At 47.9% G+C, this 23863-nt stretch overlaps 1 protein-coding gene across 2 annotated transcripts; it reads left to right on the top strand.

Annotated features, from left to right (window-relative positions):
• Nucleotides 1-4198: 4198 nt before the first annotated feature.
• LMAN2 (lectin, mannose binding 2) lies at nucleotides 4199-23547 on the top strand. Of its 2 annotated transcripts, none has more exons than XM_068979934.1 (8): nucleotides 4199-4410; nucleotides 4579-4697; nucleotides 17647-17764; nucleotides 18397-18476; nucleotides 18620-18781; nucleotides 18870-18984; nucleotides 21570-21689; nucleotides 22882-23547. In XM_068979934.1, exons 1-8 carry the CDS (start codon nucleotides 4206-4208, stop codon nucleotides 23040-23042), a joined length of 1080 nt encoding a protein of 359 aa, XP_068836035.1. In that variant the 5' UTR covers nucleotides 4199-4205; the 3' UTR covers nucleotides 23043-23547. The 2 variants fall into 2 exon arrangements, with proteins under 2 accessions (XP_068836035.1, XP_068836034.1); XM_068979933.1 differs by having other exon boundaries at nucleotides 4576-4697.
• Nucleotides 23548-23863: the final 316 nt, after the last annotated feature.

Below are 23863 nucleotides of genomic sequence, written 5' to 3'. Positions count from 1 at the left end.
GCTGCTGCAGAGATGTGTCTTCCTACCACTCCACAATGGATGCCAATTTCGCCCCAGGGACCTCCAGCCAACCCTGGGACTTCCCATCTCTCAGCACTTGTTTAGTTTTCTCCCCTCCATAATTGTGGTGATACTTCGACATCACAAAACACAGTTCTCAACTTTTCTTTCCCTGTCTTCCCACAGGGTATTTGTTACTGATATCTAATTTCCCTGCAGACTTCTGCTCCCCTTTCCCTGTGGAAACCTCGCTGGCTCAGGCTCCCCCTCTCTTATCTGGTCATAACACCTTACCTCACCTGTAACCTCCCTCCAGTCTCTCTCACTGCAGCCAAGGAAATGCCATGATTGGTCACCCCCATGCTTAAAACCATCCCATTGCCTTCTACTCCATAGCTGGAATTAAAGGCTCTTTGAGTTCTGGCCTCAGCCATACTCTTCCCCTACCACTCCTCAGCCACTCCAAACTGTTTGTAATCCCTTTTGCTTTGAGGGATCTTTCCTGGTCTTTGCATTTCCTGTTCTCTTTGCTAAAGATGCCTTTCTGGTAAACTCTGACTCATTCGTCAGGGTCTCTTTCCAGATTCTAGACCAAATATCCATTCTTTTACCAATTACTTATTAATCACTTTCTGTGTGCCAAACACATTTCTAGGTGCTGGGGATTCAGTAGTGACAACAGCTGATGGAAACCCCAACCCTCACGGAAGTCTAAGAGTGTGCATGTGTCCTTGTTTGCATGTGTGTGCTGTGCTTAGTCGCTCAGTCATGTCTGACTGTTTAAATAGATACGGATATTTCTTTGGGAGCATATACCTCTTGGAAGAGGACTTTTGTTGTTTGTATATACGTCTGATGTCGTTGTTGTTTAGTCGCTAAGTCGTGTCTGACTTTTGTGCCACCACATGGACTGTTGCCCACCAGGCTCCTCTGTCCATGGGATTTCCCAGTCGAGAATACTGGAGTTGGCTGGCATTTCCTTCTCCAAGGGATCTTTCTGACCTAGGGATTGAACCTGCCTCTCCTGCATTGGCAGGCGGATTCTTTACCACTGAGCCACCAGAGAAGCCCCATATAACTTTAAAAAGATGTCTTACTACTGAATCCTGAAGAAGTTCATTCATTCAGAAAGGCAACTTTTTGGGACTTCCCTGGTGGTCCTGATCTCAGTGAGGCAGCAGTGAGTGGTGGCATGAAGTGAGATCTAAATTCCCTACCCAGTAATTGAACCTGGGTAGCCTGGATGAGAACCAGAAATCTTAACTGCCAGACCAGCAAGGGCTAGAGGCTAGAAGCTGTTTTTCCCTGGATCTTTGCCCTCAGTGAAAAACGGACTTAGCACAGAGGCAGAAACTATAAATGCAGGTACAGAGTTTATTACTGGAGACATAGCACAACAACAAGTGCGAGAGCAAACAGGGAAATGCTTTGTTAAGATAGGAGCAAGGCAGAGATACACACTGGAGAGAAAGGGTGTGGGCGTCCCCATTAGTGAAGAGGAACACAACAAACAGGTGGATAAGTCATTTATATAGGGCAGTTCTTCCAGGTCTTTGTCTTCCTTCAGGCCAATTATCTGGTTTCTTTTTTCACACCTGGCCTACCCTGGGATACTCCCCTGGGTGCACTTGCACCCTTCAGCCAAGATGGATCTCTAAGTGAAGACTTCTGAGAGGAGCAAGACTCACTATGGCCTGGCATTATCCCCTGATTTTTGACCCACAAGGAGCCTTTCTGCACAGGTGTAACATCTCCCTTATCCCAAAAGATGGGGGAATGGAGATCCCTTAATCCTTTACTCAAACAGGGTTTTGTTCCTCTTTGTCCTTGCCATGACTGTTACCTTAGGTGTTTACAAGAGGAAAACACTGGTCATTTACCCTGTTTCTGCTGTTACTTCCACGTTGGAGGGCAAACAGGAGGCTGGTTGTAAATGCCTTAACTTGAGTCTACCTATCTCTGGTCTCAAGAAGTGCTAACAATTGTTAGTATCCAGCCTGAAGCCCACTTCTTCATGCCCTATGAAATGCAAACAGGAAATCAGTTGTAAATGTCTAACCTGGAGCCCATCTATCTCCTACATTGGTCCAATGGCTAAGACTCTGTCCTCCTAATGTAGGGGGCCAGGGTTCCATCCCTGGTCAGGGAACTAGGTCCCGCCAACTAAGAGTTCACAGTTTAGTTCAGTCACTCAGTCGTGTCTGACTCTTTGCGACCCCATGAACCCCAGCACACCAGGCCTCCCTGTCCATCACCAGCTCCCAGAGTCCACCCAAACCCATATCCATTGAGTCAGTGATGCCATCCAACCATCTCATCCTCTGTTGTCCCCTTGTTCTCCTCCCCTCAATCTTTCCCAGCATCAGGGTCTTTTCAAATGAGTCAGCTCTTCACATCAGGTGGCCAAAGTATTGGAGCTTCAGCTTCAGCATCAGTCCTTCCAATGAATATTCAGGACTGATTTTCATTTGGATGGACTGGTTGGATCTCCTTGCAGTCCAAGGGACTCTCAAGAGTCTTCTCCAACACCACAGTTCAAAAGCATCAATTCTTTGGAGCTCAGCTTTTCTTGTAGTCCAACTCTCACATCCATACATGACCACTGGAAAAACCATAGCCTTGACTAGACGGACCTTTGTTGACAAAGTAAAGTCTCTGCTTTTCAATATGCTGTCTAGGTTGGTCATAACTTTCCTTCCAAGGAGTAAGCATCTTTTAATTTCATGGCTGCAATCACCACCTGCAGTGATTTTGGAGCCCAGAAAAATAAAGTCAGCTACTGTTTCCCCATCTATTTGCCATGAAGTGATGGGACCGGATGCCACATGCTGCAACTAAAAAAAATTCCCACATGCTACCACTAAAGATCGAAGATCCTGTGTGCTGCAACTAAGACCTGGAGCAAGCAAACAGTTTTTGTTGTTGTTGTTGTTTGAAGATGTGTTGTTGAAGCAAAGAACAACAATTTGAAAGAGAGCGGAGCCAACTTCTTAAAGGAGCAAGAAACCAACTATTCCATCTTGTGATCTATAACAGGGTTATTAATTCAAGTGTCAAGGGGGCCAGGCAGGTGCTGTAAACTAGTGGCCAGAGTGGACATGAGCTTTGAAAAATAAGGCATTTTTAGCAGGGCAGTCCCATGACCCAAGTGTGGTTGGGTCTTCTGATTTTTCCTGAGAAGCTGGAAATTTGGATTTTTAATATGCATTTGTCTCATGATTTAAAATATTGGTTTAGTGTTAGTCGCTCAGTTGTGCCCGACTCTTTGTGACCCCATGGACTGCAGCCCACCAGGCTCCTCTGTCCATGAGATTTTCCAGGCAAGGATACTGAAGTGGGTTGCCATTTCCTTCTCCAGGGCATCTTCCCAACCCAGGGATTGAACCCGGGTCTCCTGTATTGCAGGCAGATTCTTTATCGACTGAGCTATAGTTAAGCCATTTATTGAAATAGCATCAGTAAGAGCTCTGTTTAGCTGTGGGCCACCTGTTTCCCACATTTGATCCAGTCGGCTTCCTTGGACCTTTCACGGAGGGGACCCGCCACAATCATTTGGATATGAATGGGCCCCAGCCATCACAGGGACGGGGATTCGGGCCGCCTCCTTCTGCTGAAATCCAACTGGCCCTGAAGAGCTGGAAATAGTGGACGCCACCAAATAACAGAATTCTGTTTCCAAAGGCTTGGAGCCACAGACGAAAAAGCCCCGCCTGAGATCTAGACGGCGCAGAAGTTGGAATTCAGGCCTCCACCTTCAATTTAGAACACCTTCCTCCTCTGACTGGGAAAGATTACCCCACAGAGGTGACCAGTGGCCAAGTGTTCTAGGGGCCCATAAAAACTACAAGTTCCAGCATGCCCCGCTTCACAGACGATCCCCTCGCAGCCAGCCGACACAAATCATCCTTCTGCTCCCCGTTGGCCCCCAAGCCGAACGTGCTGTTCCATGATTGGTTGCTGCTCTTGTCGCCCCTAAGAACCCATTGCTGAGGCTGGTTGACAGGTGTCTCGCAGCCGCCAAGGCACTAGACCAGGATAGAGGGCTGCTTAGCAAACAAAGCAGTCGTCCACTCGGCAGCGAGGCTTTGCTTTTGCTGGGAGTTCCCAGGTGACACTGGGGTTGGCGGGTTTCGGGCCGGAGGCTATTAGATGGAACACCCGGAAGGCGGAAGTCCTAGGACGGAAGTGGCCGAGAGGGACAGAGAATGGCGGCGGCGGCGGCAGCAGGGTGGATTTGGCGCTGGGGCTGGGGCCGGCGGTGCCCAGGGAGGTCTGGGCTTCGCGGCCCCGGCCCAGGCCCCACTATACTTCTGCTTTTCCTCTTGTTGCTGGGGCCGGTGGCTGCGGATATAACTGACGGCAACAGTGAACATCTCAAGCGGGAGCATTCGCTTATCAAGCCCTACCACGGTGAGGCCTGTGGCGGGAATGAGTTTAGGGTAAGGTTGAGGCTGGACGGAGTTGGGGAAGGGATGCTCTTTCTTCTGGTCAGGGCAGCCCTTTGGGTTCCCTGCCTCCGGCAAAGCTAGTCCTGGCCCGGCCTCTTAAGCACCTGTCTGTCCTTGTCTCTGTCAGCAGGGATCGGTTCCAGCTCCACGCTCCTCTGGGACTTCCAAGGAAGCACAATGCTCACGAGCCAGTATGTGCGTCTGACCCCTGACGAGCGCAGCAAAGAGGGCTCTATCTGGAACCACTTGGTGAGTGGTTCCTAAGAGGGGAGGCAGACCATGAAGTAAGCCACTACAGTTGGTCTTCAGCAGGCCTGAACTTGATTTGAAGGCTCCCCCTTCCTCCCCGGCCCCTTTGGTCACTTGCCTTACTGCTTACCAGTAGTAACAGGTGATGGCTGTTGAAGTTACCGTATGTCAGGAGCTGTTCTCGACACTTTGTTCACCTGTCTCTTCATTCCTTCAAAAGCCATGTGAAGTAACCGATGTTATCTCCGTTTCCCTGGCTGAAGAAGCTAAGACTCAGAGTTGAAAGTGCCTTTCTCAAAGTCACATAGCCAGCAAGTAGTGGAGCTGTTGTCTGCTTCAGCTGAACCCTCTCATTAGTGGGATAAATGGAAGGAGTGGGGTCGTTATTGGGTATTTTATGTGTGTTAGGCACTGACTTTAACGTGCCTTATTGCACTTAGTTCTCAGACTGATATAGATGGCTTTCGTGACTCTTCATAAGCAGAGCAAACACAGACAGTGAATGGCTATAAACAACATTTAAATTCTGTCTCATCTCCAAGTCCAGCAGTTCACTTGCTACATTTGACCCCAGCCTGGACGGTGGAGGAACCCCTTAAAAATCCTTGCAGACGCCAGTCCCCTTCCTCAGTGCTGGATTGGTCTGGTCATCAGTGGACTCATGGGCAGTTTTAGTTTCTGCGACCTTTGCTGCAGAGGTTATGAACCTTCAGGTGTCGCAGGCGTGTCATACATACGCAGTGGCCGAGATCTGCTGCTGCACAGATGCCACACCAAGGAAGGTCAGGAAGGGGTGAAAGGGGAATAATTGGGGGCAGAACCTACTCCTCCCCTTAACCTGCCTGATCCCAACCCTTTCTATGGCCTAAGCAGTTGGCCAGTGTCCTAGTTTTCTCCATCACCCCGCTCTTTGGTCTCTCTGAATGACTTCCCCATGTAATTCTGAGAGCCCACACCGTCCTTGTGTTGCCTCGTCTGCATGTTACTTCTCCTCCTCCTCTCTCCTGCTTGGGGGATCTGGAAATACTTTGCTTAGCTTTCACTCTGATCCTTAGAGCCTGGGGTCTCCTGTGAAGGGATAAACATGCGCTATGTCTGCATGGTCTGGCCCCTAGTGCCTCGCATCTCCAGTCGTCCTCTCTGTTAATATTCTTCCGGCTTCTCTGACTGCCATTTTGCCTCAGGACCTTTGCACTTGTAGCTTCTGTCTGGGACACCGTCTCCTGGCTCTTCATGCTTGCTTGGTTTCTCCTCATTTGTTAAGTTTTAATTCGAGTGCCACCCACTCAGAGAGTACTTCAATAACTACCTTGTTTCCCCTGGAGTCACATCCTCTCACTTTATTCTGTCATGTAACTTTAAAAATTTTCATTTTATGTTTATTTGGCTGTGCCAGGTCTTCGTTTCAGTACAGAGGTCTTTGATCTTGCAACGTTGAGGATCTTTTTTAGTTGCGGTATGCAAGATCTTCTTCCCTGACCAGGGATCGATTGATCCTGGGCCCCCTGCATTGGGAGCGTAGTCTTAGCCACTGGACCCCCAGGGAAGCCCCTAATTTCATTTTATATTATGATTGATTTACAATATTGTGTTAGTTTCAAGTATACAGCAAAGTGATTCATTTTTACATATATCCATTTTGTTTTCAGATTCTTTTCCCATATAGGTTATTACAGAATATTAAGTAAAGTTCCCTGTACCGTATTATAGGTCCTTGTTGATTGTCTATTTTATATATAGTAGTGTGTATTAAGCCCAAACTCCCAATTTATCCCTCCCCCCACTACGTTTCCCCTTTGGTAACCAAAAGTTTGTTTTCCAGGTCGGTGAGTCTGTTTTGTAAATAAGTTCATTTGTATCTTTTTTCCCCCTTAGATTTCACATAGAAGTGGTATCGTATGATATTTGACTTTTGATGTCTGGCTTGCTTCACTTAGCATGATCTCTGGGTTCATTTATGTTGCTGCAAATGGCGTTCTTTCATTCTTTTTACGGTTGAGTAATATTCCACTGTATACACGTGCAACAATTTCTTTATCCGTTTCCCTGTTGATGGACATTTAGGATGCTTCCATGTCTTGGCTATTGTAAATACCACTGTGATGAACATTGGGGTGTATGTGTCTTTTTGAACTATGATTTTCTCCAAATATTTCCAGGAGTGGGATTACTGGATCATATTGTAGTTCTATTTTTAGTTTTTTAAGGAACCTCCATGCTGTTCTCCATAGTGGCTATACCAGTTTACATTCCCACCAGCAGCATGGGAGGGTTCCCCTTTCTCCGCACCCTCTGCAGCATTCATTATTTTTAGATTTTTTGGTGATGTCCATTCTAACTGATGTGAGGTGATGATGCCTCATTGTAGTTTTTTTTTTAATCCTTAGGTAGCTTTTTATTATATCCTCCAAAAGAGCATATGATAAGAGTCAGCGCAGTGGTATAACGTGCTGAAGAAGATCAGGAGTTGATTTACTGTCTTCAGGCTGGGGTGGATGTGGCTTCACGAAAGAGGTAGCACTGAAACAGAAGGAGGTTCCTTCTTTCCTGAGAAACCAGAACCCCTTTTGCTTTCTCCCATACCTACATCCATTAAGAGTACTGTTCTTTGCCAAAAGATAAAAGTTTGAAGTCATCTGAGGCCATCAAGGAATTACAGGGCAAAAATCATGATAGGTTTCCAGTTTTCTTCAGCATGCAGAGTTATCTGCTCCTTCCCATAAGCTAGACTAGTGTGGCTGTGCTCTCAGGTTCCACACCTGGGCCAGTGGAGGCAGTTTTCTGGCAGGTCTGTTGTCGTCCCTCCTCCCCCAAGGGAGCCTGCTCAGGAGCTGGCGTTCCTCTCTCCAGGTGGGCAGCAGCCAGCATCGCTCTGGGGACCTGGAATATCACCGCCACTGCACCCAGAAAAGCTAGAAAAATGATACCTACCCCTCCCTCCCCAACCTGACCCCTGCCCCGAAGTGGCTCTTTCACTACCCTTGGTGGTGATAGCAGTGGCGGTGGCCAACTTGCCCCTCTACCCCTTGCCCATGGTGCCATCTCCACACTGGCATTAGCGAGGACTCAGCCCCAAGCCCCCTCTACTGCCCAGAGGCTACGCTGCCCACAGGGCCTTCATTGTAGTTCTGATTTGTATGTCTCTGATAATGAGCGATGCTGAGCATCTTTTCACGTGCTTTTTGGCCATCTGTCTGTCGTCTTTGGAGAAATGTTTATTTAGATCTTTTGCACTTTTTTTTTTGATTGGGTGGTTTTTTTGATACTGAACTGAATGAGCCGTTTGTATATTTTGGAGATTAATCCTTTGTGGGTTGCTTCATTTGCAAATGTTTTCTCCCATTCTGTGGACTGTCTTTTTGTTCATGGTTTCCTTTGCTGTGCAAAAGCATTTAAGTTTCATTAGGTCTCATTTGTTTTTGGATAACTTTTTTTTTTTTGGCTGCACTGCGAGGCATGTGGAATCTTAGTTGCCCAACCTGGACTCCCTGTGGTGGAAGCATGGTGTCCCAATGGCTGGACCACCAGGGGCTCCCATGCTTTGGGATAACTTTTTTTCTTTTAAAGTTTATTTATTTTAGTTGATTGATGATTGATTTACAGTATTGCTTTGATTTCTGTCATACATCAGCATGAATTAAGCATAGGTGTACTTATGTCTCCTCCCTCTTGAATCTCCCTCCTTCCTCCAGCCCATTCCTACCCCTCTAGATTATTGTGCAGTGCTTAGTTGCTCAGTCGTGTCTAGCTCTTTGCGACCCCATGGACAGTAGCCTACCAGGCTCCGCCATCCATGGGATTTTCCAGGCAAGAATACTGGAGTGGGCTGCCATTTCCTTCTCCAGGGGATCTTCCCAACCCAGGGATCGAACCTGTGTCTCCTGCATTGCAGACAGACACTTTACCGTCTGAGCCACCACGGAAACCCTTATCTTCCTGTTTAGTGGAATCTAAATACTGCAATTTGAGGTCCACTCTTAAATGCTGTGTGCACGTGCTAAGTCACTTCAGTTGTGTCCCATCTCTTTGCAGCTCTATAGTCTAGCCTGCCAGGCTCCTCTGTCCATGGGATTCTCCAAGCAAGAATACTGGAGTGGGTTGCCACACCCTCCTCCAGGGGATCTTCTGATCCAACCCATGGCTCCTGGATTGCAGGCAGGAGCTGAGCTATCAGGGAAGCCCTGTAAACACTATTAATAAACCCAAATTGTATGTCATTTTTTAAAATTAAACTTACATTTTCATTTCATATCCCACACAGAATTTTATCCTAATGCAATGTTTGTAATGCTTGAAAATCTTATTGATTAGCCTATCATGTTCTTCTATGACTAAGTGTAAAAACTTAAGCTTTCTAACTTTGTTGGGACCTTGAAATTAAGTTTTAATATTTTCTTTGGGATTATTATAGTTACCACTGGTATACAATTGATCAAAAGAAATGCCTTACACATTACACAATTTTTGAGTAATTATTGCACCAAGTAAACATTTTTTGAAATGCATCTCATTGAGCTGTCATCTCCCCATCCCCATTTGAATGCATGTCATTGTCAGAATGAGACGCTTAAGCATGACTTCTGCTTTTTGTTCACGTGAATGCTGAAAATTTGTGTTTGCTTAAGTAATAGATGGAAATGCAAGGAGTTTTGTTATAGCAGGGTTCATTCAATATTTTGAACTCCTTTGATTTATAAACCCCAAATGTAGTGATCTTTCATCAGAAATTTTAATGGAAAAAAATGTTCTGCCTTTCACTTTGTTGCAAGCCAAGACATAGAAACCACCTAGCTGTAAAATGGTTCATGACTGCCAAGTGATTGATTCTGATTTAGTTGGCCCGGGGAGGGCCAGGGCATTAAGATTTCTCAGCTCCCCACATGGCTTAGCTGGGATGGAGGGCTGTGACCATGTCATGTTCTGCCCCCCAAAGAAGCTTTACATGAGTTCCAGCCCATACCTCATCTGCTTAAAATCCTTTGTACTGTCTTTATCATAGTATTCTCTCTGATGATCTGCAGTCTTACCTGTAGTGTGGGGAGACTTTCCAAGGCTTGAATAGTCTTGGAGGTGTCAGTTTCTAGGTCCTCAAATTCTGTGTGTGTGTGTACTCTTTCCTAAAACTGATCTTCCTGCAGGCATGCTGGGGACAGGCGGGAAGGTTTTCCTCTCCCATCCTCTGGTGCACAGTTGCCCTTCTCAGAGACACACCTCCTACTAGCTTGGGGTGCTTTGTTCCCAGGCACTGGAAACTCCTGGGCACCAAAGAGACCATTTGAAATATTGGCTTCTGGGCTGAATTTTGTGTATGTAAGTTACATTAAAAATTTTTTTTTCAAATATATAAGTGCTTTTATAGTTATTTTTTAAGTTGTTATTATTGATATCTGGTTTAATCTCTTCATGGTCAAGAAATGGATTCTGTGATTTCAATCCTTGGACATCTGTTGAGACTTGCAGATGGTCCTTCTAGTGACCAGGATTTGGGAGACACATTCATGTGTGCTTGCGAAAGATGTGGATCCTCTGCTGGTTGAGTGAAGTGTGCCATTCAGATCTTTAGGTCTGTTTGCTGATTGGGCTCAAATTTCTATATCTCCTGACATTTTGCTTGTTTTATCAGTTATTAGAAGAGGTGTATTAAAATGTCTGTGTGTGTATTTGCCTTCATCTTTATCGTCTGTCCGTTTCTACTTTATATATTTTGAGACCAGCATTTTCCTGGTAGATGGAGTCCTTTGTCATGGAGAAGAGTCCTCTTCTAAACTTCGCCATTGGCACAGCTGCACAAGCTTGCTTTTGCTTAGCATTTGCGTGTACTGTCTTTTTGTGTCCTTTTCTTTTCCCGACCTCTTTTAGAGTTGTCTCTTGTAAACGGCATATAGCCAGGCTTTTGGGTGGTTATCCATTTATTTTAATTGTGATAAAATACAGTAACATAACCATTTGCCACTTAACCTTTCTTAAAAAGAAGTTTGTTTATTGGTCTTCGCCTAGACTTAGCTGCAACATGAGGGATCTTCGGTCTTCAGCTGCAGCGTGTGGATCTTAGTTGAGACAGATGCTGTCTAGTTGCCTGACCAGGGATTGAACCCAGGCCCCTGCATTGGGAGCCTGGGGCCTTAGCCACTGGACTACCAGGGGAGTCCCCCATTTAACCTTCTGTTGTCTTTTAAACAGTTTAATTTTTCAAACCATTCTCTTCTGCACAATACTTAATGGCATTGAGACAGGTTTTAAAAGTGTAAATGGTCACCACACAGGAGGCAAGAGTGTACACTGGGAAAAAGACAGTCTCTTTAGCAAGTGGTATTGGAAAAGTTGGACAGCCTCGTGTCAGTCAGTGAAGTTAGAACACATGCTCACACCACACACAAAAATAAATTCAAGATGGTTTAAAGACTTAAATATAAGACATGACACCATAAAACTCCTAGAAGAGAACATCAATAAAACATTCTCTAACATAATCGTACCAGTGGTCAGTCTCCCAAGGCAATAGAAATAAAAAGCAAAAATAAACAAATGGGTCCTAATCCAACTTAGAAACTTTTGCAAAGGAAGCCATAAACAAAATGAAAAGACACCTATGGATTGGAAGAAAGTGAAAGTGGCTCTGCTGCTGCTGCTGCTGCTGCTAAGTCGTTTCAGTCGTGTCCGACTCTGTGCGACCCCATAGACAGCAGCCCCCCAGGCTCCCCCGTCCCTGGGATTCTCCAGGGAAGAACACTGGAGTGGGTCGCCATTTCCTTCTCCAATGCATGAAAGTGAAAAGTGAAGTGAAGTCGCTCAGTCGAAGTGGCTCAGTCATGTCCAACTCTTTGCAACCCCTGGGTCTGTAATCTATGGAATTCTCCAGGCCAGAATACTGGAGTGGGTAGCCTTCCCCTTCTCTAGGGGTTCTTCCCAACCCAGGGATTGAACCCAGGTCTCCCGCATTGCGGGCGGATTCTTTACCATCTGAGCCCCCAGGGAAGCCCAGGAATACTGAAATGGGTAGCCTGTTCCTTCTCCAGCAGATCTTCCTGACCCAGGAATCGAACTGGAGTCTCCTGCATTGCAGGCAGATTCTTTACCAACTGAGCTACCAGGGAAGCCTGGATTGAGAGAAAATATTTGCAAATGATGAGACCAACAAGGGTTTAATTTCAAAAATATACAAACAGCTCATACAATTCAATAATAATTTTTAAAAAATTAAAAAATGGGCAGAATACCTAAACAGACATTTCTCCAAAGAAGATATACAGATGGCCAATGCCTGTGTGTATACTCAGTTGCTAAGTCAAGTCAGATTCTTTGTGATCCCATGAACTGTAGCCCCCAGGCTCCTCTGTCTGTGGGATTTTCCAGGCAAAAATACTGGAGTGGGTTGCCATTTCTTTCTCCAGGGGATCTTTCCAGTCCAGATCCACACCTCTTGCGTTGGCAGGTAAATTCTTTACCACTGAGCCACCTGGGAAGCCAGTTATTAGAGAAATGCAAATCAAAACTTGAGTGAGGTTCTACCTCACACTGGTCAGAATGGCCATCATTAAAAAATCTACCAAATATAAGTGCTGGAAAGGGTGTGGAAAAAAGGGAGCCCTTTTACACTGTTGATGGGAATGTTAATTGGTACAGCCAGTATGGAGAGCCCTCAGAAAACTAAAAATAGAGTTGTCATATGATCCAGCAATCCCACTCTTGGACATATACTTAGACAGAACTCTTAATTTGAAAAGATACATGCATCCCTATGTTCATTAAAGCACTATTTACAATAGCCAAGACATGGAAACAACCTAAATGTCTGTCAACAGATGAATGGATCAAGATGTGTGTGCGTGTGTAAATACATATGCACACAAATGGAATAGTGCTCAACCACAAAAAAGAATAATGCCACTTGCAGCAACATGGATGGACCTAGGGGGCACTAGTGGTAAAGAACCTACCTGCTGGTGCAGGTAAACAAGAGATGCGGGTTTGATCCCTGGGTCAGGAAGATACCCTGGAGGAGCGCATGGCAACCTACTCCGGTACTCTTGTCTGCAGAATCCCATGGACAGAGATGCCATAGAGTTGCAGAGTCAGACACGACTGAAGTGACTTAGCATGCATGCACGGATGGACTTAGAGGTTACCATGCTAAGTGAAGTTAGAGAAAGACAAGTATCTTATGATATCACTTACGTGGAATCTAAAATATATGAACATATATACAAAACAGACTCACAGATGTGGAGAACAGACTTGTGGTTGCCAAGTTGTCAGGGGGTTGGGGAGGGAAGGATTGGAAGTTTGGGATTAGCAGACACTAACTATTAATATAGGATGAATAAACAAAATCCTACTGCATAGCACAGGGAGCTATATTCAGTATCCGGTGATAATCTGTAATGGAAAATACGGAAATATGCAAAAGACTGTATGTATAACTGAGTCGCTTTCCTGTGTAGCAGAAATTAACACAATATTGTAAATCAGTCTACAGTAAAGTTTTTAAAAGTGTAATGTCTACCAACAAAAAATTAGTTTCAATTACTATAAATATGTATCTGCATGAAAAAAATTTTTTTTCAAAATTTTTTTATTGTGGTAAAATATACATGACATAAAATTGACCATTTTAACCATTTTTAAGTGTACAGTTTAGTGGCATTAAGTACATTCATTTTGTTGTGCAACCATCACCACCATCCATCTCCAGAACTTTCTAATCATCGGAAGCTGAAACTGTACTCCTTAAACACTAACTCCCTGTTTTCTGCCTCTCTACAGCCCCTGGTAGCCACTATTCTACTTTCTGTTTTTGAATTTGACTCTTCTAGGTACCTCACATAAATGGAATCATAGAATATTTGTCTGTATCTGACTTATTTCACTTAGCATAACAGGCAAAGCTGATCCATGCTGTAGCGTGTATTAGTATTTCGTTAATGGCTAAATAATGTTCCTGTGTGTCTGTGTGTGCACCACATTTTGTTTATCCGTTCATCTGGTGGTGGACACTGGGTAGTTTCCACCTTTTGGCTGTTGTGCTGCTGTGTACATGGGTGGACATAGGTGGCTACTGAAGTCCCTGGCTTCACTTGTTTTGGTAAACATCTAGGAAGTGGAATTGCTAGGTTATATGGTAACTCTTTGTTAAACTTTTTGAGGACCACCAAACTGATTTCCACAGCAACCACACCATTTTACAGTCCCACCAGCAATGCACCAGGGTTCCAGTTTCTCCACATTTTTATACTATTTTCCATTTTTTAATAATAGTTACCCAAATGAGTGTGAAGTGGTATGTGGTTTTGATTTCCATTTCTCTAGTGATTAATGATGTTGAGTATCTTTTCATATGCTTTTTATATATAAATTATCTTCTATGAAAAACATGTCTATCTAAATCCTTTGCCCAGTGTTGGGTTGTTTTTTGTTGTTGAGTTTTAGGAGTTCCTTATGTATCCTGGACATTATTAGTATATGATTTGGAAATATTTTCTCTCATTCTGTGGGTTTTCATTCTCTTCATGTTCTTTGACATGTAAAAGGTTTTAATTTCGATGAAGTCCAGTTTATCGAGTTTTTTTGTTGTCTGTGCTGTGGTGGCATATTCAGGAAATTATTGCTAAATCTAGTGTTTCCCCTGTTTTCGTCTAAGAGTTTTATACTCTTAGCTCTTTAGTTTAAGTCTTTGATCTATATTACTTATTTTTAAAATTAAACTTTTTTTTTAGATAATTGTAGATTCACATGTAGTTGTAAGAAAAAAGAGATTAAGAAGTACAGACTTCCAGTTGTAAAATTAAATAAGTCATGGGGATGTAATGTATAGCATAGGAAATGTGGTCAATAATATTCTATAATAATAGTATTACAGTAACTTTGTATGGTGACAGATATTACTAGACTTGTGGTGATCAATTTGTAATGTATATAACTGTCAAATCCCTATGTGGTACACCTGAAACTGATATTGTATGTCAACTATATTTCATTTTAAAAAAAGAAAGAAAGGAATACAGGGAGATCCTGGGTACTCTTACCAGCATTTAGTCTATCTAAAGTCATGGATACATTTGGATTTAATCTACCATCTTACTATTTACTTTCTGTTTGTACTGGCTGTCCTCTGTTCACTTTTCTCTCTGGTCTTGGCTTCTTTTGAGTTGGTTAATTTTTATTCCACTTTTATTCTTCTGTTAGCTTGAAAGTTCTGTGCTTATTTCCCAAGATTTTGGTGATTACTCTGAAGTTTAAAACACAGATCACGTTTTACCAAAGAGTCCTGATAAGATGTACTTTCGACTCCTTCCAGGAAGGTGATAGGCTTTTGGGACACACAGAACATTGTTGTTTTATGCAGCCAAGTGTCTATTAGTGTTTCTAGTCTCATCCTTGGTTTAGTCTTCGGTCTTCGTTCCTTCTTGAATCTCTGACTTCATGTCCGGGTCTGGATCACATTTCTCCCTGAAGAGTGAAAGATAGTCTTAGTGTTTCTGTCCGAAAATGTCTTAATTTCACCTTCTTCTTTTTTTTTTTTAAGCAGATTACATAAATTAATCTGTTTATTGTAGGCTGGCAGTGGTGGTGCTTCTGCCGGCCCTTCAGTCTTCTGAGGCCTGACCTTCCTGTGATGGCAGAAGTGGTGGCGTTGGTTCAGGCACCACCAGCTACTGTTCTCATGAAGGAACCACAGCGGCAGATCCCCACAGCTTGCCTCTTGGTTTTGTCACAGGAGCAAGCGTGCTTGTTGTGCTGGCCGATTTCCATTCTCTTCACCATTTTCCTGAGGGGAATAGCAGATCCCATATTTACTGGATCTTCTTAGTGTGTTTAGCTCTGTTGCCAAAAATTAGGTCCGAGGCCAAAGAGCACCTTCTTTCTTGAAGGATACTTGTGCTAAGTATAGAATCCTGTGTTGATTGTTACTTTCCTTCAACTCCAAATATATCAGTCTGTTGTCTTCTTACTCCTAGTGTTTCTGTTGAAAATTCTAGTGTCAGGCTGATTATAGCTCCTTTGAAGTTACCCTTTTTTTCCTCTGGTTACTTTTAAGGGTCCCTGGGATGGTGATGGTGGTGGTGGTTCTCTCGCCCTCTTTGCCTTTCTCTGTGTTTTGTTCCTGTCTTGTCTCTTCATGTGCCTGGTATTTTTGGTTGTGTCCCAGATATTGTGTTTGTACAATATTTTGTTTAAAGTATGAGGCCTGAGTGAGTCTGTTTAGTCTAATTTCAGGGATTGTGGGAACTCATAGCTGAGCTGCAGTCCCTGGGAGCCCTTTCTCATTTGTTCTTTTCAGTTGTGATTTTTGTCACCTCAATGCAAAGCAAGTCTGATTCACCAGTCCTTCCACCCCTCAGCAGGTCTTGGACTCAGATTCCTTGCACATCTGTCATGGAGACCTGCTTTTTATCACCTCACAGTTGCCCCCATCCAGAATCTGCAGGGTCTCCCAGAGCCAGTGAACTGAGAAACTGGGAGGGCTGACTTCACACTATGTCAGACCATAGTGCAGGTGCCTGCTAACCCTGTATTCTCAAGGGCCGAGTCTTCTCACCTGAGCTTCTGGTGCCCAGGCCCAGAACAGTGCCTGGTGAATCAGTGATGCACAAGCCACGGTGGGACATAGGGTTTTTTATTTTTTAATGATTACAGAAGTAATATGTTCAGCGTAGAAGATTGAAAATGTGGAAAGTAAACATTCCCCTCCCAGAGTTAGCTTTCATTAATGTTGGTCATATTTCCTTCATTTCCTTTCTCTGCACGTAGACTAATATATATATATACTTTTTTAAATGAGCACATAGCATTGATACTGTTTTCAGCTTATCTTTCCTGTTAGTATCTTTGACATCTCGATCGTGACCTGTGAGAGCTTATGGATCTCCCTCCTTTTCTTAAAAAGCTGCAACAGCCAAATTGCCCCCAAGAAGATGGGAGCATCCACTGTCCTCTGGATGTAGGCCACGTTTCTCTTCATTCTTGTCTGCATTGCTGCTCATGATCTCTTTAAGCCTTGCCAATCTAATAAGTCAGCAATACCTTGTTTTAGTTTGCCTTTCAGCTAGGCCTTTGTTTGATTACTTGCTCACACACCCATCTACAGACTTTCCCTGCGCAGATTCTTGTTAGAGTGTCAATACCATAGTTTTCATGAGCAGCTTCCTGGTAGGCAAGGCCAGGCTGGTGTCTTGCTGTGGGCCCAGCCTTGTGCCTTCCTGACTGCTGGGACTTCCTTCCCTCACATCACAGTAGCCCAGAGGCCCCAGAGCTGCCCTTCCAGCCCCCAGGCCTGATATCACCATCACCACCCTCAGGCTGGGCTGAGACTGCAAGAGACAGGTGGTGTGCTGGCTGGGAGCCTAGGGCTTCGAGTCTGCCAGACCTGGGTGTGGGTCCATCAGTTTGAGGGGTTGGTTTGAAGGGAACACAGTGGGGATGGAAAGCCAGAAAGGAGCTGGTGCCGCTTGTGTTACAGGCCTGAAGGCCATGGCAGCTGTAGGCAAGAGCAGAAGTTTCCGAGTCAGACAGTCCTGGGCGTGAGTCAGGACATCCACTTACCTACTGTGGACAAGTTATTTCGTCTCTGAATGTGTTTTCTTTTTATAAAATGTATGACTCAAATAGGGATAGTAGTCCTTCCACAAGATCCCAGGAGACAGGAACAGCGGGGATGGAGAAGAAACAGGGCTAACAGGTTTGGCTGGTATCAAGGAAAGTGAGTCAAGGTGTGAGAACCAGCCCAGGAGAAGACTGGGGCCCGGGTGGGTGGAGTCTGGGCCTCAGCAGCCTTGGGACAGTCTGTGGCCTCCCCCTCCCTCCCTACTGAGACGCTCAGGGATCTGTTCATCTGACACTTGGGCCCCTGCTGCCTGGCCCTGTTCTGAGAGCCCCGACTCGCTCTAGGTCACTTCCAGGGAGCAGGCAAGCCTGGGGAGCTCTGACAGCCCTCTCTGCTCTCCCTCTATAGCCTTGCTTCCTCAAGGACTGGGAGATGCATGTACACTTCAAAGTTCATGGCGCAGGAAAGAAAAATCTCCATGGAGATGGCATTGCCTTGTGGTACACCCGGGACCGCCTGGTGCCAGGTAGGATGGTGCTGGCGCAGGTGGGCTGACTGTGGCCAGGAATCCTCCACTCTGCACTCCCTCTTAGGGCACTGCTGCTCCTCTTTGAGGAAACGGGGGGTCTGGGGAGTAGCTGGAGGGAGCATCCCTATAGGAGATGACCCCGTGGTCAGCTCTGTGCCCAGTGTGGCCTGGTCTTCCCCAGCTAAGTGGTTTTCACCATCCTATCATCTTAAGAAGGAAAAAACAAGGAAGACTGTGACAGAGACCATCTGCGGCCCACAAAGCCTAAAATCTTTGCGCTCTGGCCTTGGACAGAAAGTTGGTGACCCCTGGGTTCAGGGATGGTCCTTAACGCATGACCATCTGGTTTTTACAGATTAGGTATCCCCTTGCCCCCGACACCTCAGAGCACATAGACAGGTGCTTTTCTTTCACAGTTTAGGCTTCAAACTTGAGTCCTCTCTGCCATGTGCCTGAGACTACCCTTCCAATCCCCCCACCCCACTTAGAGATCCCTTCTCTTTCCTGGAAGCATGACCGTGGGCTAATGTCTTTTGACCCCATCCATGCTGGCGTTACTCTGTCTTTCAGGTACCCCTTGGGCAACTCCCAATTTCTCCCATCACAGGAGCATCTCCTTCTAATTCTAGGGCCTGTGTTTGGAAGCAAAGACAACTTCCATGGCTTAGCCATCTTTCTGGACACGTACCCCAACGATGAGACCACAGAGGTAGGCCCTTGCTCTCCTGCAGAGCAGGACAGGACTTCTCCCTGGGCTCTGCGTGAGAGCAGCCTCCAGGGGTCAGGGTGGTGGGTGCCCCGCGGCCTCGCACTGGTTGGGCTGCCCTCGGAGTGACCGGTGTCTTATCTCAGCGCGTGTTCCCGTACATCTCCGTGATGGTGAACAATGGCTCCCTGTCCTACGACCACAGCAAGGACGGCCGCTGGACTGAGCTGGCGGGCTGCACGGCTGACTTCCGCAACCGCGATCACGACACCTTCCTGGCAGTGCGCTACTCCCGGGGTCGCCTGACGGTGAGCAGGCAGGAGGGGCAGCTCTGTGGGGCTTGGGGAGGCGGGCAGGCCAGCCCTGGGCCACCCTTGACCTGCTGGCTGGCCGCAGGTGATGACTGACCTGGAGGACAAGAATGAGTGGAAGAACTGCATTGACATCACGGGAGTGCGCCTGCCCACCGGCTACTATTTTGGAGCCTCTGCCGGTACCGGCGACCTGTCCGGTGAGTGTGCGGGCAGCGCGAGGCATCCAGTCTCAGTGTGGCCTTCCCTGCTGTCGGGAGCTTGTGACACGGCAGAGCCCCTTCCTCCTCGACCTGCCTCCATTTGGTTCCACACGTGCCTAGTTTTCTTCCCCCTCTTCCCATGTGTGTGCGCAGTCCTTCAGCATCTTCCCTCTTTGTCATCTGTGAGCTGTGGGGGTTTGAATCTGGTGAACCCAGCAATGGACCCCCACGTTTCCCTCTCCAGACCTGAGTCACCAGCAACGTGCCCAGCAGGCCTCTCAGCCTTCACGCGCCCACAGCCAGAGACAACGAACCTCTGTCCTGGTGGTTACGTGGGTCAGAACGCCTTGGTGGTGTTCCGGCCTCTGCTTTTTCTCCCGCAGGCCGCCTCCCCTTTGTTGGCATGTCCTGCTGGCTGTGTCTTCTTTTCACCCTGCAGCAGATCACTCTTCTCCCTTCCTTTACTGCAGGCAGGTCTGGGCCACCGGGCTGTCTTGCTTGGACAATTGCAGGAGCCTCCCTAGGGTGCCCTCCTCCCAGCGCCACAGCCGAGCTGCTCCTTCCACCTCACTCAGGGCTGAGGCCGCTGTCCTCCCACCAGCGGTCCTGTTGCCTGCCGCCACAGTCCCTCTGCCTCATCCTCTCTGCTCTCTCGTGACACTGCCCCAGCCACTCTTCAGACCCACCCCTGCCCTCCTGCCTTGGGCCTTTGTGCCTGCGTCTCTCCAGGTCTTGCTCAGTTTTCTCTTCCCAGTGAGGCCATCCTTGATTCCCTCATTTAAAGTCACACACACACACACACACACCCCCCAGTCCCCTGCACACTTCCTGTCGCCTTCTCTAGCTTTATTTGTTTTCACAGCATTGAACCATCCTGGTATCCACTGTGTCATTTATTTCATTGTCCTGTCTGCCTCCCTGAATTGTGAGCTCCATGGAGTCAGGGCTCTGTCTTGTTGGGCCCATGGTGAGTGCTGTAAGCTTTGGGGTGCTCCCTGCCCGTGCAGGCCTCTTGGGACCACCAGGCCTGGGTGGCACTTGTTGGTGGCCCCTGGCGCTGGTCCTTAGTCCCTTCTCAGGGCCCTCGGGAGGCACCATACCTAGGGCGAGCTCTTGTTGACCAGAGCTGAGAAGCAGTGTGGCAGACCAGACAGAGGCTTGTTTGCTGTCAGGATAGATGTTTCCAGGGCCTGTGAGCCAGCCACTGTCCAGGAGCATCCCCGTCACTATGGAAGCGTCTGGGTCCATTTGGTTCCCGGAGTGTCTGTTGCTTTGAGGTTTCTAATATGGAAATTCCAATTGTATACCCACAAGAGGGAAGATGGTGTGATAAGCCCCTTATTGCTGTTTCCCAGCCTCAGTGATTACAGCTCATGGCCTGCCTGGTTTCATTTGTGAACCTGGTATAACTCTGCCCTGGGTCACCTGGAATTCCATCTGACTGTTTCAGCAGGCATCATGAGAAGGCTCTGGAAACAGAGCCAGGCCTGTGACAGGGTATTCTCTAAGTCTGTTTGGAGTGGCCCTGGGAAGGGTGATGGAGGGGTCATGCCTGCGGTTGTGTGTGGCCCTTAGGCTGAAGGGTGTGCATGCCAGCCTCCCGCAGGTGTCTCGTTGCTGTGTTCTTAGTTAGGTAACTGTCTCTTTCCCCTTTAGTACATCTGAGACAATTAGGCCTCTGGAGTTGAGGGAGGTGGATGTCAAGTTCGAGCACCCAGGAAGTGACAGAACTCAGATGGCCCCTGCTGTCTGGCTCCAGGGCCCCTGCTTGGCCCTGGGCTTCCAGGGCCGCTCATACCAGCTGTCCGGTATGCTGGCCTCTGCCTGGCCTGGCCGCAGGGTCCTTGCTCTTTACGCTTTCAGCTTCCAGTCAGTTAGCTAAGCTGAGAGCTGGTGGCAGGCTGACTGGGACCCTCGTCTCAGTTCTGAGCCTCAACCTCTCCATCTCCAAATGGGGTTGTCAGTTACTGTCAGCATCAGGCAGAGGTTCTCTCCTGCCCATACTAGTGGACCAGGGCCTCCCTCAGGTCTCCCCAGGTACAGTCGATGACTGTCACAGCTGAGCTGTCAGCCGGCTGCCAGGTTGTTTCTCTGCATCCTGCACTTGGGTCGCTGTGACAGAGCGTCGTGTGGCTGCCTGCCCCCGGGAGGGTCAGGCTTCTCAACCAGCCATGCAGCAGTGTGTGGGTCTTTGTCCGGTTCTGTTTTCAAGGATGTGCTACCTCCAGGCAGTATACCTTTGGCCCTGCCTGTACTTTCTCATTTACATGCCTCAGTAACCGCAAGATGGAGATTACCACCCCCATTTGCAAATGAGACTGAGCCTCAAAGTGGGTAGCAGAGCCAGGATTAGACCCAGCAATGCTGACTGTAAAACCTGTGCTTTCCCTCTCTGCTCTGCTTCCTCCCAGGTTTCTTATTGCTGAGTTCTGGAGTATTCCAGCCCCTGGAATACTGCGTGCTAGAGGCTGCTGGGCTCTCCTCGGGACCTGGCTTCTCTGTGTGGTGTGGGGCGGGAGAGGGTTGAGCCACGTGTGCCAAAGCGGCTCCATGCCCCTTAGAAGCTAACTCTTGGCCTGCAGACAACCATGACATCATCTCCATGAAGCTGTTCCAGCTGATGGTGGAGCACACACCTGACGAGGAGAGCATCGACTGGACCAAGATCGAGCCCAGCGTCAGCTTCCTCAAGTCGCCCAAAGGTATGCATGTACAGCCCCTCCCGGTGGGGCCTGGGCTGGCTTAGGCAGCTGCTCAAGGTCCACCTGCCCTTCCCTGGACCAACTCAGCCCTTGAATCAGCAGCTAGTGCTCATGAACAGGTGTGTGAGCCCCTGGCCTCTGTATCGTCTTTCACTCAGTGCTGGGGTCACAGCCAGTGAAGCCAGAGGGGCCATTTGCTGGTGCAGGCGTGCTGGTACCTCAGTGCGTGGCCTCAGCAAACAGCCTGCAGTAGGTCCTGCAACTGCTAGGGGAGCTGATCCTTAGGCTTCCTCAGCTAAAAAGAGGCAAAAAGGTGGGATACAAACTTGAGTTTTGGCAAACCTCCAAGTCTGAGCCCTTTGCAGGATAGTAGTCAGCCACCACTCCATCCTCACAGAGAGAGGGTTTTCAGGATGGATGGGGAGTGAGGCCTCTGTGTGTGTATGTGTGTGTGTGTGTGTGTGTGTTGCGAATTCTACTTCAGGAGCCCCAAAGTCATCCGTGTGGGCCCAGCGGGAGATGGAGTACCACTGGAACCCAACAGTTTATGTGACATTTCACTTTTTAAAGATTCAAGTTGCTTTTAAATGTTTTGGGGGCCAAACAGACCCTGCCGTAGACCACTGATTTGCGACCTTCCGTTGAAGGCTTCCTGCTGCCAAGGCTTTTGGACACATCTGCTCCAGCCCACCCAGCAGCCCATGCGGCTGGCCCGGCAGGGGTTAATTCCTTGTCAGACAAGTGGGCCCACTGGGCTAGATGGTCAGAGCGAAAGGATGAAGGTTGAGGGTCAGGGCCCTGGGAGCCCCCAGGAGGCACGGAATGCACCCACATGTGCAGGAGGGCAGACTGTGGCCGGGGCCGTGTCTCTCCAGCTGGGAACCTCAGACCACTGCACCGGGCTGGGGGTGGTCTTGGGAAAACAGATCCTGGGCCTGCCTGGGCAGACTTAGGCTGTCAGGGAGATCCCAGGTGTACAGTGTTGATCAGCTTCTGGCAGCAGAAGGCACCTCAGCCTGGATCCCGGGGACCCTTGTTCCCAGTGGGATTGTCGCTCTGTGTATGCCCCTGCCCTGTGCTGGAGCTGTGCGAGCAGGCCACAGCTGCTGCCTCGAGGATGGGGTGGGGGCCTTACCACGCTGTCTCCTGGGAGCCTGTTCGGCCTCTCATTTCCCCCTCTCTCCTCCCTCAGACAATGTGGACGATCCAACGGGGAACTTTCGCAGCGGACCCCTGACGGGGTGGCGGGTGTTTCTGCTGCTGCTGTGTGCGCTCCTGGGCATCATCGTGTGCGCCGTGGTGGGGGCCGTGGTGTTTCAGAAGCGGCAGGAACGGAACAAGCGTTTCTACTGAGCAGCCAGCCCGTGGCTTGGGGAAGGGCCCTGGCGCTAATGTGAACTTTTTTTTTAACTAGGATTGTAAAAGGAAAATAAGATGACCTTATTTCTTAACCATTTCAAAGAAATAATTAAAGTATTTTCATATATTTTGCTTTTTGCCCAACGGGGAATAAGGCTGCAGGGCTGGGGAATAAGGGTTCTCCATGCCCACAGCTGGGGGCAGAGGCCCTGGCCCTGTGCTGGCCTCTCAGGAGCAGGGGGTCTGTGCCTGGTGCTGGGCCGAGAGCCTGGCAGGTGACTGTGAACACTGGAGGCCCCCCAGGCCACACTGGGGTGGGCGCCTGAGGACACAAGCAGTGATCTTGTTCTGTGCTGTGTGGTATGTGTGGCAGAAGAGGAGGCCAACTGGGGAGCCTGGGTCTTCTGTTCATGCTCCGAGCTTCTTCCCAAGGCCGAACCTTGGGTGAGGCTGGAGGAGCAGTTTGGTGGGGCCCAGAGTATGATGGTTTGCTAAATAAAGTGAAATAACCAACCTCAGTTGTGTGGCTGCCCTAAGAGGTCTGCTTTTCTCTTCTTTGAATGACTTCCAGGTGTTTTCCAGCTTCGAGCCTCGTCCCCTCAGGCGTGGCACGGCCCCAGGAGGCAGGTGCTGGGGTCTCCATTTCCCATTTGGGGAATCACAGTTCTTAGAGGTCAAGCAAAACTTGCCCGGTGACCCAACCACTGGCAACATGGGGTGAGGCCTGCGGTGTCTCCACGCACCCGGGGCCTCTGTGAAAGGACCCACTGAGGGGAGGATGTGGTTCCCACACGGAGGGTGTGACTTCCCACCCA

The sequence above is a fragment of the Capricornis sumatraensis genome, chromosome 9, assembly GCF_032405125.1.
Source record: "Capricornis sumatraensis isolate serow.1 chromosome 9, serow.2, whole genome shotgun sequence".
Lineage (NCBI taxonomy): Eukaryota > Metazoa > Chordata > Mammalia > Artiodactyla > Bovidae > Capricornis > Capricornis sumatraensis.
The sequence above is the reverse complement of the archived record's forward strand: the minus strand, read 5'-3'. Positions and strand labels throughout refer to the sequence as shown.